The 16,368-nt window shown below is 41.3% G+C and overlaps 1 protein-coding gene across 2 annotated transcripts; it reads left to right on the top strand.

The window, feature by feature from the left end:
* Positions 1-424: 424 nt before the first annotated feature.
* Positions 425-15,131, top strand: LOC105918969 (zinc finger protein ZFAT). Of its 2 annotated transcripts, XM_012854175.3 has the most exons (24): positions 425-612; positions 2,809-2,967; positions 3,242-3,400; positions 3,546-3,674; positions 3,882-3,980; positions 4,063-4,179; positions 4,272-4,345; positions 5,302-5,360; positions 5,472-5,549; positions 5,776-5,924; positions 6,019-6,110; positions 6,242-6,390; positions 7,376-8,204; positions 8,808-8,913; positions 8,994-9,226; positions 10,217-10,298; positions 10,441-10,560; positions 11,894-12,067; positions 12,163-12,251; positions 12,448-12,586; positions 12,780-12,886; positions 13,480-13,567; positions 14,701-14,798; positions 14,867-15,131. In XM_012854175.3, the coding sequence occupies exons 1-24, from the start codon at positions 594-596 to the stop codon at positions 15,062-15,064; spliced, it is 3,546 nt and encodes a 1,181-aa protein (XP_012709629.2). In that variant the 5' UTR covers positions 425-593; the 3' UTR covers positions 15,065-15,131. The 2 variants fall into 2 exon arrangements, with proteins under 2 accessions (XP_012709629.2, XP_035986791.1); XM_036130898.1 differs by lacking the exons at positions 425-612; positions 2,809-2,967; positions 3,242-3,400; ... (2 more) ...; positions 4,063-4,179; positions 4,272-4,345 and having other exon boundaries at positions 4,583-5,360; positions 14,873-15,131.
* The last annotated feature ends 1,237 nt before the right edge of the window (positions 15,132-16,368 follow it).

The following is a 16,368-nucleotide window of genomic DNA, read 5'->3' as shown; positions in this document are numbered from 1 at the left end:
TTAATGTCTTGAATGTATGAAGAAGTTTGTTAACAGCTAAACAATTTGAAACACATCCTTCAACAAAAGATATAAACATTGTATAGTTAGAATAAAAAATAAATAAAAATAAATCAGTTTTGCTTGATGACTGGTCAAATAATTACTGCTTAAGTCAATTTATTGGCCAAGCTGCTGTTAAGGAGCTGTTTTCAAATGCATAAAGATTCTACAATAAGGCTTCCTATACCACAGTTGTGACTAACTTATCTCAAAACTTCTTTATGTCTAACTGCGTTTCTTTTTTGTCTTAAATTACACTTTTTATTTTCAATTTCTTTTTGCTTTAACGTTTAATTTCGCCTTAAATATTCACTGTGTTGCAGTATTGTCCTCCGGCCACTAAGAGGCGCTCTAAGATTTACAGCTTCAACAGTCAGGACATTTGCTTCCGCTGGCTGGATAGACCAGTATCGCAGATTCGACAAATATTCCTGGTTTCCCGAAGTGATTTAGTTTTTAAATAATTTATTTAGGGTTTATATGTAGCTATAACGTTCCACAAGTCAATCTACAAAATAGTGTTCTGTGTCTCTGTTTACTCGCAGGAGAAAATGAATGGAGAAAAAGCAGGTAAGAGTTTCAATTAATTTCAACTCGAATATGTTGGTGGCGTCCTCATCTTCTCTTCGGTCCCAGTTGCATGTAAAGCTTTGCGAAAAGTATCCAAATCACTTGAACCGTTTTCAAATTTTGTCAAATTACACGCACACATTTCAGTGTTTCGTCGGGATTTTGAGTAAAAAGCTAACACAGGAAGCTATAAGTGAAGTGAAAGGAAAACGAGAATAGTTTTAAAAGTTTTTTTTTACAAACAAAAGACTGAAAAATGTGACTTGTATATGTAACCCGCCGCATTTACTCTAATTTGGTCTCTAAAACAGCTGTTTTGTGGAGGCCTCAGAAGTTTGTTAGAGACCATTAGAGAACAGACAGCATTACAAAGTCCAAAAGATACACCAGACAGGTTTGGGATGAATTTGTGGAGAGGTTAGAAGCACAGTTTAAGTAAAAATAACCAAAATAAATAATATCCTGGGGTTTTATCTAAAAATATCCTCCACGTCCATGTCTTGTAGACATGGTCATCCAACTAAATTGATAAACCGTGCAGGGAGAACATTATTCAGAGAAGTAGTCAAGAGGCCCATGGCACCTCTGGAGGAGCTGGGAGATCCACAGCTCAGGTGGGAAAATATTTTGACAAAAGCCCTAATTAGTTATGCACTCCAAAAGTTTGGCTTTAATAGAAAATTAACTAGAAAAAAATCCATCCTTGAAAGAAAGCCATAAAAGCCAAAGTTAAGGTTTGCTAGAAAACCATGTAGAGGACACTGGGAAACATTTTAAAGAATCTCTGGTCGGATCAGATCAAAACGTAACTCTGGGCTGCTTGCAAAACACTGTACATCTAAGAAAACTAATACTGGACATCACCCTGATCACATTATCCCCACAATGAAGCATGGTGGTGGGAGCCCATTACTTCAACAGGGTCAGGGAAGGTGGTGGTCAGCATTAATGGAAAGATGGACGAAATAGAATACAAACCTTGGAAGAAAACCTATTCGAGGCTGCAGAAGACACGACGGGACCAAAGCAAATGTGTTAGAATGTCTAACATTAATAATTAATGTTGTCAGAGTCAAGACCTATATCTGATAAAGAATCTATGGCAAGATTTTTAAAAGTTGACGTTTGCAGACATTCTTCGTCCAGCCTGACAGAGCTTGAACCATTTTACAAAGAAAGGGGCTGATATTTTTAGTTTCTGCAGCTGTCTTTGCAAGCACCAGTAGGAGGTATGTACACAATTGAGCTGAATACAAACACATGCAACACTTTTCACGTTATATTGGGGTTGTCAAAAGTATTGATACTCAAACGCTGTATCTGGATAAAATACTATTTTTGCATGGTCCGTCCGTCCGTCTTCTTCCGCTTATCCGGGGTCGGGTCGCGGGGGCAGCAGCTTCAGTAGGGAGGCCCAGACGTCCCTCTCCCCGGCCACTTGGGCCAGCTCCTCAGGAGGAATCCCAAGGCATATTTTTGCATGGTATTGATACTAAATATTTTAGCAGATGAGGCAAACAAAGAAGGAAAACCCAAAGATCTTGACAAGCCTGTGTGCAATGGTGGTGGCATGAAGTCGAGCAGCACAACAACCTTGTCCAAACATCTCAAGGACCAATAGCCTGGCCTTGACGATAACTTTCCGCAGGTTAATAAATTAAAGCTCCAGTTCATAATTCAATACATTAAATGTGTTACTAATGTGGTGTGATTAGCCGTGGCTAGCAAGCTACTAGGTGTGTGTTATATTTAGGTTATTTATTTATCATTTATTTTCACACTTATTTAACTAGCATCTGCGATTCTGTTGAGAGATTGTCAAAAAGTGAGTTTTTCATGTTAATAAAATATTTTTATGCCTTTAATTATTTCCATTTTTTTGAATCCCCATGGTATCTGAAAATGGTATCGAGTATTGAATATTTTCCTGGGTATCGATATCGAATTTGAAATTTTTGTATTGTGACAACCCTAATTTGTATAGAAAACACAACAAACATCCTGTATATCTATCTATCTTCTACAATTAATCACTACTTTGTGTCGATCTACAACAATAAAATCCTTTTAAAGTTTATGGTTATAACATGAAAAAAAGTTGCAAAACTTTGGGCGTGTGAATACTTTTGGGAGGCTCTATCTGCTGTCAGTGTGTTGACCACTCCACCTTTTTTTTTTTCTCATTCTTGTCTCCAGCTGGTTGCGTGTTCATGTGCCACCTGTGCAACCTGTTTTCTCCCAGTCGCTCCCAGCTGCTGGCGCATTGCTCCCAGAATCACCCTCAGCTTGAGTCTCCAGATGGCGTCATTATTGCACTGCAGCCCCTTGTAACGGAGCCAGTGGAGAAGCTGCCAGGTAAAAAGTGCCACGGTGGTACGAGAACCGCCTACAGGTTACCTCACAGCGAGTATCACTCCATTCACTCAGTCAAGAAAAAAAATGCACCAAATTTATGATTAAAAAAAACTAGTGCTCATACTTCACCTTGATTTGTTGTATAAAGTTGTGTGTGAACTTGATGAAATGTAACACAAGCTACAAGGTGAACCAAGAAAAAAGATGTAAATGTGAAACACGGCTTAAACTGGCTTATTTTGTGTGTTTTTTTTGCCTTGTTGCTGGCCGTCAGAGAGTCCAGTTAAGCGGAAACGAGGAAGACCGAAAGGTTCTACAAAAAAGTTAAAGAGCGACTTTGCGGAGGTCGCCGCTCAGCGTGAAGAGAAAGATACGAAAAGAGAAGAATCGAGAATCAAGGAGGGAGAGCAGCAGTGCGGTTCAGTCAAAGATGGTACAGTTTCTGTTTAAATATAACCCATAATTCTGTCATTGGCATGGTGAGGGGAACCAGGTTTGGCCCAACTTGTTCAAATATTACTGATTTACTTTGTAAAAGCAAATGGTCTTCTTAATGCCATGTGATTTTGTTTGTTAAGGGGAAAGCCAGGATGGGGTGATAGGGCTTGAATGCAGAGACTGCCACCGCACATTCAGCAACAAACGGCAGATTCTCAAACACATCTGCCTCAGAGAGGAAGATGAAGAGGAGGCTGGCCAACAGAGCGGTGAGGGCCGAGGGGACGCATGTGTTAAGAAAAGAATCGGCTGTACGAACGGTTCTGCTGCCAGACTTATCTGGTATTAATTGAGGGAGCATGGAAAGAATTGAATTAATGATAATTTTCTGTCCAAATCTCCAACACACGTTTGACAGACTACTAATACTTAACAGGAATATATTTTAAAGCCAATTAACGAGTCCCTCTTTTTAGGAGGGACTCGTGATGAAGAAGAAGGTGAAACTTTAGGGGGAGCAGACTCAAGGCAGACAAAACAAAAGCTAACAACCCCTGGAAACAAAAGACAAAACGGCAAGTGTAAAATAGAGAGGAACGTTTTTGTTGTTAACTATTACCAAAGGGAACGCTAAAATATATTTCTTTCTACATTTAGATACCAGCAGCTCTAAACTCCCAAGAGTCAACCGAGCTTGCAGCGAAAGAAAAAAAACAACAGGACAGAAAAAATCTGTCATTAATGTTGTTCTGACAGAAGATGAAATACTTCCAGGTTGAACTGAAAGAAAGAACCTTTTAAAAAAATATATTTTAACCACAAAGTTAAATGTTTTTGAAGCAAAAATAATTTGCCTTTGAATTCAGCAGGTGTTTGTAAAATGGTGCCAGTAGAAGATACTTCAGCAGAAACAGAGTCAACAGCTGTCCAAGCGCATCAGGTAAGCAAAAGATTAATGTGCGACAGTTTGACCTGTCTGCTTATGTCCGGGTAATACGGCTCCTTTCCCAGAGCAGCACAGTCTAGACTTAGACTTAGACTTAGACTTAGACAACTTTATTGTCATTATGTATGTACAGAGTGCATACAGAATGAATTTTCGTTGCATACAGCATACGACAGTGTAATGGGATTGCAGGTGGAATAAGGCAGCATTACAATATAAAGTGCAGCAGTGATCAGAATGTAACACTACAGGAGAATAAAAACATTGTGCAAGAACATTATACAGAAGAATTTTCAGCCATTGTTTATGTGCAAAAAAGCTAGGGCCGTATTTACAGTCCCAAGAATCATATTAGCCTTCAGTCCAGCTAGATAAAACTTACCTTTAGTGACCTTTTGATGAAAGACAACTTATCAGTGTTGATAAGTATCTGCAAATTGAAATCTGTTATCATGCACCCTTTTATTTCTGGTTTTAAGATTTGAAATAAAAAAAACATGAAACTTTCACAAAAAGAAGACGGATACATTTTCTTCAATCAGATTTTATTGGTGGAAAAATACCTAGTTTCCAACCAAATGACAAGAATAACATGCAAGAAAGAACATTTAGATGTCTAGGTGTTAAATTGTATGAATTTCTAGTATTTTCCTATTTTTTTGCCTCTAATGCAATGCCTTTATAGTATAAAAAAAACCCCTCAAAAGTGCTACCGTTTTGAAGTTATACCATTTATATCTGCTCCATTAATAATAATTTGTTGTCTGGATGGTTTACTTGAGTCGAAGCTCTTGAGAGCATCCTTTTTTTTTACTATATGCTTTGTGCTTCTAAGTTTTAGCTGTTCTTATGAAAGTGTGCCAGTTCTCTAACAAATTATGTTTTAATATACAATTTACTTTGATCACTCTATCGTAAAGTTGTTTTTAATGAATATGCTGTGTAATCAGGGCATTACAAGTGAAGTTACTGCCTGTGAAAATAACCCGACAGCAGAAAACGAGCTGAGGTAAGCAGAAAGTGTCTGTCTTCTTTTATTTTGGAATATGTAAATCATTTTGGATCATAAAAACTAGAAACATATGTATTATTTAATTTTGTTGCTTTGTTCTCCTCATAGCTCAACTCTGAATTCACAAACAGCAGCTTCAACCAGCAAAGGATTCCAGGAATATTCTATCAAACAAGATGCTGCCAAGTAATATATAACATGTTTTCAATACCTATCAATAGTCATTTTGCTTAATTATTTAGGCTAAAAATTACAGTTTGGCATTTTAAAAATTGTTAAAAGTTATTTGTATGAAAATCTTTTAATGTTTATTGTCTCACAAAGCCAGCTGCAAAGTTGACAACACTCTGTTCTGCCAACAACAGCAACAACGGTGAATCTCGTTAATTCCCTTTAATGTTCTTTGTTCTAGTTTAGCCCAGAGCAAGCTGAAGATCTTTGCCTGCGAGTTTTGTAACAAGATCTTTAAGTTCAGACATTCACTGGTGGCCCATCTCAGGACACACACCAGGGAGAAACCCTTTCAGTGTCCGCACTGCGACTACGCCTCAGCCATCAAAGGTAGCTCGCTGACTCAGCGGAAAGGCAATAGGAACAGTTCGTTATTTAAGGCAGAGGACAGGTTATCGATTTGCACTTTTTTTTTAATCTATAGCCAACCTGAACGTTCACCTGAGGAAGCACACGGGAGAGAAGTTCAGCTGCGAGCGCTGCGCCTTCAGCTGCCTCAGCCCCGGGCACCTCAAGGTGGTGTCATCGTTGCTCTTGTCTTGTGAAGTTATATTAACAGAAATTGTGATAAACCTTTTTCCCATGTGCTTTAGCATTACCTGCCATCATCTGCACTGGTTAATATTGAATCTCTGCTGGCCATTCAGGTTCACGTAGAGCGAGTCCACCTGAAGATGAAGCAGCACTGCAGCTTCTGTGAGAAGAAGTACTCGGACGTGAAGAACTTGCTGAAGCACATGGAGAGCCGGCACAACCTGAACGACTCTGCCGTTCTCCAGACCTACCAGCAGCTGAGGTTTGGTCGGACGCAGAGGTCAATTTTAACTTTGCGGAAGCAACGCCTCCGCGTCTTCCATTAATTAATGGGCACCTCGTCGGGCATCATCCCTTATTTGAACCTGTCTGCACAATGTTGCACAAAGTCTATCTGCTAAGCTGTTACGCCCAATTATGTAGTTTAAAACTCATTGAATATGTTTCACGTAGCTTATATCCTATATAGTCCATATAGGAAAAGGAGCTTGTCAAATAAACCTTTAAAAGTGGGAAATTAATTTAACATTCACGTCCATTATGGCCCCCACCGCCCTGCAAGGATAAGTACGTACAAATAATAGAGGAACGTCTTTGATGGATGGATGTTAACTTCTGACCAGAACACTTTTGACTCTATAGTTGTTTTTTTACCCCAATTTTTTTCTAATATCCATCCAAGGCGGCAGGACAAGTGCCATGGTTTGTTGTTATGCCACACAGTGATGAATTTTAATAACCTTTTTAAGGTTAGCTCTGGCATGCAGAGCTAACCTATAGCTCCTTTAAATACATTTTTTAAATGGTGACTTTATATGAAGATTTAAACACATACACTGCAAAAAGGGAACTAAAAGTAGGTCAATTCTTTCTTGAAATTAGTGTATTTGTTCTTGATTCGAGCAGGCAAGTTTAAATGATGAAAATATGAACAACTCGTCTCCATCATCTTATTTCAAGTGCAGTATATCTAACTATCTCATGTTAAGGGTCAAAATACTAATTTCATTGGCAGATAATCTTATGTACCTGTTCAAATCAAGGACAAATAAGCTTACACTTATTTCAGGAAGATTTTACTTATTTGTTCCCTTTTCGACTTGTGTGTTTGCAAAAATAAATCAGGAGTTCTGCTAAAGCTTCCCAGAGAACCTAATGGGAAAATAGCACATTTAGGCTAAAGCATATATATTTTATTCTAACTCCAGCACACCTGCTTCCCCCGCCTTTCTGTCTCCATCCTGCAGGTTAAAGACTCGCCAGGGCCTCAGGCAGCTCCTCTACCACTGCCCCACCTGCAACCGGCGCTTCAAGAACCAGCAGGAGCGGGAGCGCCACCTGCTGATCCACGGGCCTCGGCCGCCCTTCGCCTGCCTGCTCTGTGACCACACCGCCACCAAGATGGTCGCCCTGGCCGCCCACGTCAGGAAGCACCTCTTCCTCTACCTGTGCAGCGTGTGCAACAAAAAGCTGGTCAGCTCGCAGAGACTGAGGGGTCACCTGGAGGAGAGCCACCCCGAGCTGGACATGGAGCAGACCTTCGTGGACTCTATCAACATCAGCTACTACCTGATCCCGCCCGAAGGAGGGGGAGGAAGAGAGGAGGCCGAGGACACAGGCGGCGGTGCCGACAGGACGAAGACGGAAGGCGACAAGGGGCCGGACGGAGAGGAGGAGGAGGAGGAGGAGGGGAAGCAACAGCATGAGGAAGAGCAAACCAAATCTGTGCAGGTGTTGGAAGAAGAGATAGGAAAAGAAGAAAGATTAAACGCAGGCGGGGTTTCCAAAGATTCCCAGGACAAATGTGATGAGGCGGCAGCTGAGGAGAGGATACACAATCAAGGTGCAAATGTTTCTGCAGCCCCCGACCCAGGAGCAGAGATAACGCCTTCGTCTTTATCGCCGGAGAGCGTCCGGACCTCATCTCTGAAAGACAGGACTGGAGAAAACACACCTGCTGTAAACCCAGCCTGCCCTTCACCAGCAGGAGTTTCTGACTTATCGGCTTTAGCTGCTGAAACGCGTTGCTCTTCCCATTCCCAGAAGGAAAGCAGCCAAAGTTCCCCCGCAGAGAAGGTACATTTAGAGCCGTGCTGCCGTCACTTTAAAATTAAATGTAACGGAACCACGACTTTGTTTTACTGCTAGTCTTTATGACTTAATGAATTTTCAGATTATTCAAAAATTAATTTGTAACATAAAATAATGCAACATAAAATAATCCACTTGTAAGAAAACCACGTCTGGTTTAGATCCAGGCTTTTAATTATTTCGCTTAATGTAATACGATAATGTTTCCTCTGAATAGAAAGAGGAAGGAAACCAAATGGAACATGTTAGAAAAAAAACTAAATAATTCAAATTTCAAGTTAAAGTAAGAAGAAGAGAACAAATGAATGAAAAAAATTTTAAAAGAAGCGTGGATGATTCACCAAATGTAAGATGCTCTGCATAACTTTGCGAACCCTAATAGGACGGCTGAACTGGACGCCTACAAAAAACAGAGATTCTAATGATTTATCCGACAGGATCCTGCTGAATTATAATCCTGGTTATGAATGCGCTCCATCGGTTCCTTTTGCTGACGCAGGTGGATGTAGTTGTGAGTCTGTCCTGTTTGTCTTGGTCGTGATGTTTTTTTTCTCTTTGCTTCCTCCCTGTTGGCGTTTTTCCTGTCAGGGAGCCTTCCAGCAGGTGTTTTCATCCCTTCAGAAAACCCGCCTCGATATGGAGACCTATCAGAGGCTCAGGAAAATCTACGGAGACCTGGAATGTCAATACTGCGGTGAGATGATTTTCTTTGATCGTTTTCCTGGGCTCTCTTATTTTGGTACGGGAGTGCAATCTGCTTCTGATCCCTCGCAGGCAAACTGTTCTGGTACAAAGTCCATTACAACGTCCACGTCCGCACGCACACCAAGGAGCACTTGCATTACTGCTCCAAGTGCAGCTACTCGTCCATCACCAAGAGCTCGCTGAAGCGGCACCAGGTCCAGAAGCACAGCGGCCTGCTGCTGCCCTGCTCCAGCCCCGGCTGCAAATACGCCACACCTGACAAATACAAGCTCCAAGCACATACCAGGACTCAACATGAGCAGGTGACCAGTCTGGAGAGATGGGGTTTTGAACTCAAATGTCTTTTAGACGGAGGTGCCATCTCAAATAAAATCTGCAGGTTTTTATTTTTTACTATAAAATCTCACCCAAGTTTTTTGGTTATTCAGTGTTTCAGACACAAGCACTCATACTCCTTGATCATTTAGGTTTAAATACAGGAGGTTATCTAAGGATAAACCCCCCCTGAGCACATCACCCAGAACACCCCATTGCTGCTGTGACTAAATGGTGGTGGCAGCGTCAGGCTTTGGGGTGTATTTTATTGCATCGGGGACAGAGAAGCTGGTCAAAGCTGATGCAGTTTAGGGGAACTAAAAGTAAGTAAAATCCTCTTGAAATTAGTATTTTTTTCTTTGATTTGAGCAGGTAAATAAGACTATTTGCCAATGAGACAAGATTTTTGCACTTAAAATAAGAGCAACTCGTCTCCATCATCTGACTTCAAGTGCAGGATTATCTAATTATCTTATTTTAGGGGTAAAAAATACTCGTTCCATTGGCAAAAAGAAAATATACTAATTTCAAGAAATTTTTACCAAATTTTAGTTCCCTTTTTGCAGTGTGGGAAGATGGGCGGAGCCAAAAACAGGACATGAAGACCAAAGAGGAGGCTGGAGAGGACGTTGATAGAGGCTCACCTTCCAGTAACCCAGTGATCCTGATCAAGAGCTAATGAAGGTTTAGACCAAAACGCGTTCGCCTGTTCAAATGGCCTAGTCAAAGTTTAGATTTAAATCCCACGGAGAATCTGTGGGGAGACATAAAAAATGCAAATGCTCTCCATTCAATCAGACTGAGTGGAACAATTTCACAAAGTCGCTGCATCTTTAAAGCGCGTAGACACAAATCCCCAAAAGCTGTGCAGCTGTCAGTTGTTGACATGGTGACATAAAAAAAAAATCTGCTTCTAACAGGTATGAAAAGTTTAGCAAGGCTCTCTGTTTTAATGCTGTGTCTTTGGTTGTTTACAGGAGAGCCGAGCTGTCTGTCCCGTCTGCCAAGGCAGTTACCCGCAGCACAGATTAAAGCACCACCTTAAATCATCCCACCCAGGTAAAAAGACACGTATACAGAAAAAAAAGGCACAATGTCCAGCAATGTCTTCACTTTGAAATTGCGTTTTGATATTTTATTTTAAAAAGATGTGCCTGGTGTTTTCGTCTCTTTTTCTCATGTGTCAACGCGTGTCTGACAGAGACGGTGCCGGTCGGAGGGAAGGGAACGATGGTGCAGCGTGCAGAGAAGTGTCCTTACTGCGACTCCTACTTCCTGAAGAACAGCGGTGACTTTCAGCAGCACATCTGGGCCCATCAAGGTGTGCTGCCAACGCAAAAAATAAAACCCACCGCCGCTGCACAGACCTGCAGCGCAGACCTGCAGCAACAACTATGGTCCTGCTTGGCGACTCTGTGTCTCTGCTTGGTCTGCTGAGCTCAGCTCCTGCCTGTCTGCCCTCCACAGGGAAGAAGCGTAAAGTTAAAAAAAACACAGCGATGCTGCTGAGGCAAATGTCCAGATGTGATCTAAAGAGTCTTTTGAAACAGTTTCTCCGACATACTGCACCAAGTTTTTGACCTTCCTACGTTGCCCCTCCCATCAGGTGCTTCAGGCAGTTAACGTATCTCGGCCCGAGCAGCTGCTCCTGTTGCCTGTTAATTTTTACCCCCGCGTGTTTTCCTCCCGTTCTCCCCTGCGCCCCCCCCCCCCCCCCCCCCCCCCCCCTCCTCTCCTTGAAGAGCTGTTCACCTTGAAGTTCCAGCTGCTCCCTGGCGGAGCTGGTGCTGCTGAAGCCTTGCAGACAGAGAGCCAGCACAGGCGTTAATGAAGCTCTCGAAGGACGCTGGCGGGTGTTTTTTTTTTTTTTTTTTTTTTAAATCCCTGCAGCTTTCGCATTTCTGTCGTCCAGGAATGTTCGTGGCCCTCATCAGCAGGGATGGCTGCATCCATCAACGAGGCCCAAAACAAAAAAACGAAACACGATTGTATCACGATTGTCACAGAAACGGCAACATTTAAGATAAGATAAGAGATAAGATAGGCTTTATTGATCTCACATTGGAGAAATTCACTTGCCACATTGGCTCATAAGAGAAGGTGCAAAGGTAGGAAAGGTGCATACGTTTTATACAGTGAATCTTCATATATACAGTGGATCAAAGAAAAAGAGAAAAATAAGAATAAAAATACAAAAAAAAAATAGGAATGGGCATATGATGGTTAGTTTTACGCGGGCAGCCCTGCTGTATACTGTAGGGCCTTAGAAAAGTATTCTTCCTCATGAGTTTTCATGTTACCAACAACAAATTTCAGTGTTTTTTATTGGGATGTTATGCAATACAATGTTAATAATCACATTTTATTTAAGGGTATCAAAGTAAAGCAGGAGGAATATAAATTTTATTTTTTTTATGCGTGAACAAATTTAAAAACCATTTCTATTTTCTTTTCACTTCATGATCATCCTCTATATTGTGTTGATCTATCCCCTAATATCCTTATGAGTGCTTTATGCGAGGCCCTGTATGCACAAACATTTAACACCTTTAAATCCATAAAATCTCGTTTTCTGTTAGTGTTACTCGTGACGCCAATGAAGAAAATACAGCGATAATGTTTGATGCGTATCCTGCGTGTGTTACTCTGGTCAGGTTTAAAGCCGTACGTCTGCAGCGTGTGCGACTACGCCAGCTGCAGCCGGAGCAACCTGAAGACCCACATGAACCGCCACAACAGCGAGAAGCATCATCTCTGCGATCTGTGTGGGAAGAAGTTCAAATCTAAGCTCACGCTGAAGAGCCACCGGCTGAGCCACACAGACGAGGGTACGTCACAGACGGCCGAGCATATGTTTGGACCTGGACGAGTCGGGGGGGGGGGGTGTGATGATCTAAGGGGGAAACTTTCTGTGTCCGTGCAGGCAAGAGGTTTCAGTGTTCAGAGTGTCCTTTCACGTCCGTCTTCAGACCTTCCTTGCTCCGACACATGGAGCAACACGCTGAGTTTAAGGTAGGAATACACATGTATATATCTAGCTATCATTTGAATCATTTAAAAACTAATAATCTAAAAAAAAAACAAGATAGTATTTTTCACCATATTCAGGGAAATGTCATTGACAGTCTAATCTGAGCTAGTCTGTAACTGAGAGCAACCGTAACCTGTATTATGTGAATTTCCTTGGTGTGTGTGTTTGTGTTGACAGCCCTTTCGCTGCGCTCACTGCCACTACTCGTGCAACATCGCCGGTGCCCTGAAGCGACACTACAACATCAAGCACCCGGAGGAAACCTATGAGAACGCCGGGCCTGGACTGCCAAACCCCGAAACGCTGAAACAACAAGGTCCTTATAGCTCCCAACTCTGTCAGCAGATCTGTGCTGATCTCAAAAGTTGCATTTGGCTGCAGCAGTTTGCAATAAAGTCAGCAAACCAAATTTAAAGGGGGGGATGCCAAGAACACCTTTGGAGATCAGCTTTGTGCATGAAAATGTGTTCGGCCTTGACTCCATATGTGTTTTCTGTGCCTGGGTTTAGGTGGGATGAAGTGCCCCGAGTGTGAGTTTGTTTATGGCACAAAGTGGGAGCTGACCCGTCACCTGAAGACCAAACACAATCTGAAAGTGGTCGAGGCTAACTGGGAGGTAACTAATATAAAAGTAAACATGCAACAAGTCCTTCCTTCACTTTGCATTGTCTCTGTCCTGAAATGAGCTATACAAATAAATTTGCCTTCCTTCCTTCCTTCCTTCCTTCCTTCCTTCCTTCCTTCCTTCCTTCCTTCCTTCCTTCCTTCCTTCCTTCCTTCCTTCCTTCCTTCCTTCCTTCCTTCCTTCCTTCCTTCCTTCCTTCCTTCCTTCCTTCCTTCCTGACCTCAAACAGGTACAGTGTGAACAATGTAGATCTGTCTGTCTATCTATCTATCTATCTATCTATCTATCTATCTATCTATCTATCTATCTATCTATCTATCTATCTATCTATCTATCTATCTATCTATCTATCTATCTATCTATCTATCTATCTATCTATCTATCTATCTATCTATCTATCTATCTATCTATCTATCTATCTATCTATCTATCTATCTATCTATCTATCTATCTATCTATCTATCTATCTATCTAATTTGGGATTTTGTCCTCGGTGTAAGAACCCTACATTGTGCCTACATATTGCATTTATTCATTAAATCCGGTTGCTTTTCACACCGTCTGTTGTTTTTGTGCCTGCGCAGGTGGCAGAGGAAACAGAAGCTCAGTATGTGTCTGCGAAGAATGAAGAAGACCCGAGCGAAGCGCCTTTAGCTGTCCTGGAGGACAATGGTAACCCTGACAAAAATGCAATCAGTTTATCAGGCAGCTGAGTTTGTGAATCTGCTGCAGCCTCCGCCGTGTTTGTTGTTTCCTGCACAAACGTCGCCGGCGCTCGTGTCTGATTCCATTTACAGAGCTTCGCAAAGATACTCAAAGATACTCAAAGTGCTCAAAGTGGTCAGGGCGTTTTACTTTTTTCATTTACCTCTACGTCAGTTGTGTGGCGGAAAAGCGATGATGCTCCTTCACCCATTACATACGGCTGCATAATGTTGTGGAAATAGCTTCAGCTCAGACATGGCATGTGGTAGAAAAGATTTTAGAGGCTGCAAAAGACTTGAGACTTCCATTTTCATCAGGAAAACAACACTTAACGTGGAAGGGTTAAGATCAAAGCATTAATTAACTTAATTAATAATAAATGGCCTCTTCCATCCTTTTGAGGATCTGTGACAAGACTTGAAAACTGTTGTTCTCAGACTCCCTTGGTCCAGTCTGAATCCCATAAAAAGTAAAAACATGTGGTTGTTACACTGAGCTATATTATACACTGGAGTGCTGATTTTGCCGAAAAACTGAAGTCACTGGCCGCCATCTTGCTACTCCCTACTCTCACAGAATCCCATAGAATTTGGTTGCAACAACAAGCAGTTTTCTGGCTGTGTGAAAACGTTTCACAGGTAATTCTACAGTCAGTGGATGTACTAACACTATCAACTACTAGGAAATTAGGTGCTGAAATATTTTACATGTTATTAATATTAAATATATATATTGTATATATAAGTATGTGTACATGTATATATGTATATATATGTATACACATATGTAAATATATGTTTTTGTATATTGTTATTTATAAAGTTATAAATGTTAAACATATATATATTTAAATGAATAAAATGCAAAATATTTCAGCACATGACTTTCTCAGTACTTGATATTTTTAGAACATAACATAAAAGTATATGGCATTTGACATTTTAAAAGTTTTAAGCCCCCCCTGAACATGAGATTACATGGAAAAATGTGAAATAATTAAGTGCGCATGACTACATCTGCGAGGGCCTCTATGTTTTATGTTGCTGTGAAAGTACTTAGTTCTTTAAAGTTGACAGTACTTGCGTATCTCCTCCTTTCAGGTAACGTCCAGCAGATGGCTGAACTGAGCTCAGAGACTCACGAGGCAGTAGCCTCCATGGTCGCCATGGCTCCAGGCACTGTGACTCTGGTCCAGCAGGTAAACATCACCGCCGCTGTTTGTCTGGACCTGCTTGAGCCTGCGTCGACCTTAAGCTGTTGGTGTAGTTGCAGGTGGCCCAGGAGCAGGAAGCGGGCGACTGCAGCAACCAGCTGATGGTGGTGAACGCAGACGAGGCTTTTGATGGCAACCAGGTGATGGTGGTGGAGGACCATGGCCTGGATGCTCTGACGGTGCTCACCCAGGAAGAAAGCACGCACCACTACATCGTATACATCCAGGAGCAAACCGTGGAGATCAACTAGCGCCGTGTTCCTATTTTCAGTGTCATGTAGCAAATGACAATAAAGGTTGGGATTTAGTGAATCGTTATCAAGACTGTTTATTTTCTGTCGCTTCCAACTTATATAAAAGGAGGTAATGCAAGTAATTACAGTGCATAGCTGCTTGAGTTCGGGGCATATATAACTAAACTGGCTGCTTAGAGTAATGACCATTAAAATTGTGCCAAAACCTTACCTTCTTAACTGATGTGTTGAGATCCTACTTTAATACTTACAGAAAAGGTTTTGTCCTCATGCATTTTGTGAAGGGCACCTATACCCCTTACAAAAAAAAAAATCCTCAACACAATGCTCCCATCGGTGCACATCACAGTAGTGTCGGTATTCTCTGGCCCAGCACTTCATTTCTGGTTTAGGGCATATTTTCACAAGTTTTATGTTTTTTTTTTTTGTCCCTGAGGTTATTTGCAAATTGCAGTCTGGCAATTTAATATTGGTTCGGAGACAAAGCGTCTGCGGGAGTGTGAAACAACAATCTCTGATCTCGGCATCTTCACGGGGTCACTTGCTTTTGTCTTGTGGTTAATTTGTATATTTTGCTCAAAAACATGTTTATCTCTGAGACACAGAACCTGTCTCGTTCTGAGCCGGAGGGGGATGGCGGCACATTCCCATGGGGTTTACACTTGCGCATGTATATTTTGCCTCCAGGCATCTAGGAATTAAAGACGAAACAGATTTCTGAGGATCCACAATTCTTTTCTTGATATGTAACGCCAGGAAGCAGGGTGTTTGAAGTGTGCCTCCAATTAACCTATCAAAGGTTTACAAAGCTTAAAATGATGTGGGCTTACCTAAACTGTTTGGAGGCAAAGATTTCTCATAGTGTATGTAAACTTCTCACAAGTAATATGCACCTTCCCAAATAATGTACTTTCTTACTACTTTATTTTCTAATTTGATGGAAAAAATGTAACCCAGACTGATGTAAAACAGTAAACATTTGGTATTATTTGCTGGTGAGAAAAAAAAAAAGATTGTCAGGGTATACACTGTATGTAATAACAGGGGAAAAAAAAGGTTTACAAGCTTTTATAATAAGACTCCTGTGAATTTGTATCAAATTAAATCAGTCTGTCACACAGAAGCACACAATCTCTATTATGGTGAGTTGTCACAGAGTTTGCATCCATATAATAGAGAAAAAAATAAGATATTTTTACCAGTCACTGACCTTCACTAAAATATATACGTAGACACACAGTATGTGCAGCTCAGATTATGCCCGATAGGGGGCGCGGTAGGATGATTCGCTGTTTGTTTTG

This window comes from Fundulus heteroclitus, chromosome 3 (assembly GCF_011125445.2).
Source record: "Fundulus heteroclitus isolate FHET01 chromosome 3, MU-UCD_Fhet_4.1, whole genome shotgun sequence".
Lineage (NCBI taxonomy): Eukaryota > Metazoa > Chordata > Actinopteri > Cyprinodontiformes > Fundulidae > Fundulus > Fundulus heteroclitus.
The sequence above is the reverse complement of the archived record's forward strand: the minus strand, read 5'-3'. Positions and strand labels throughout refer to the sequence as shown.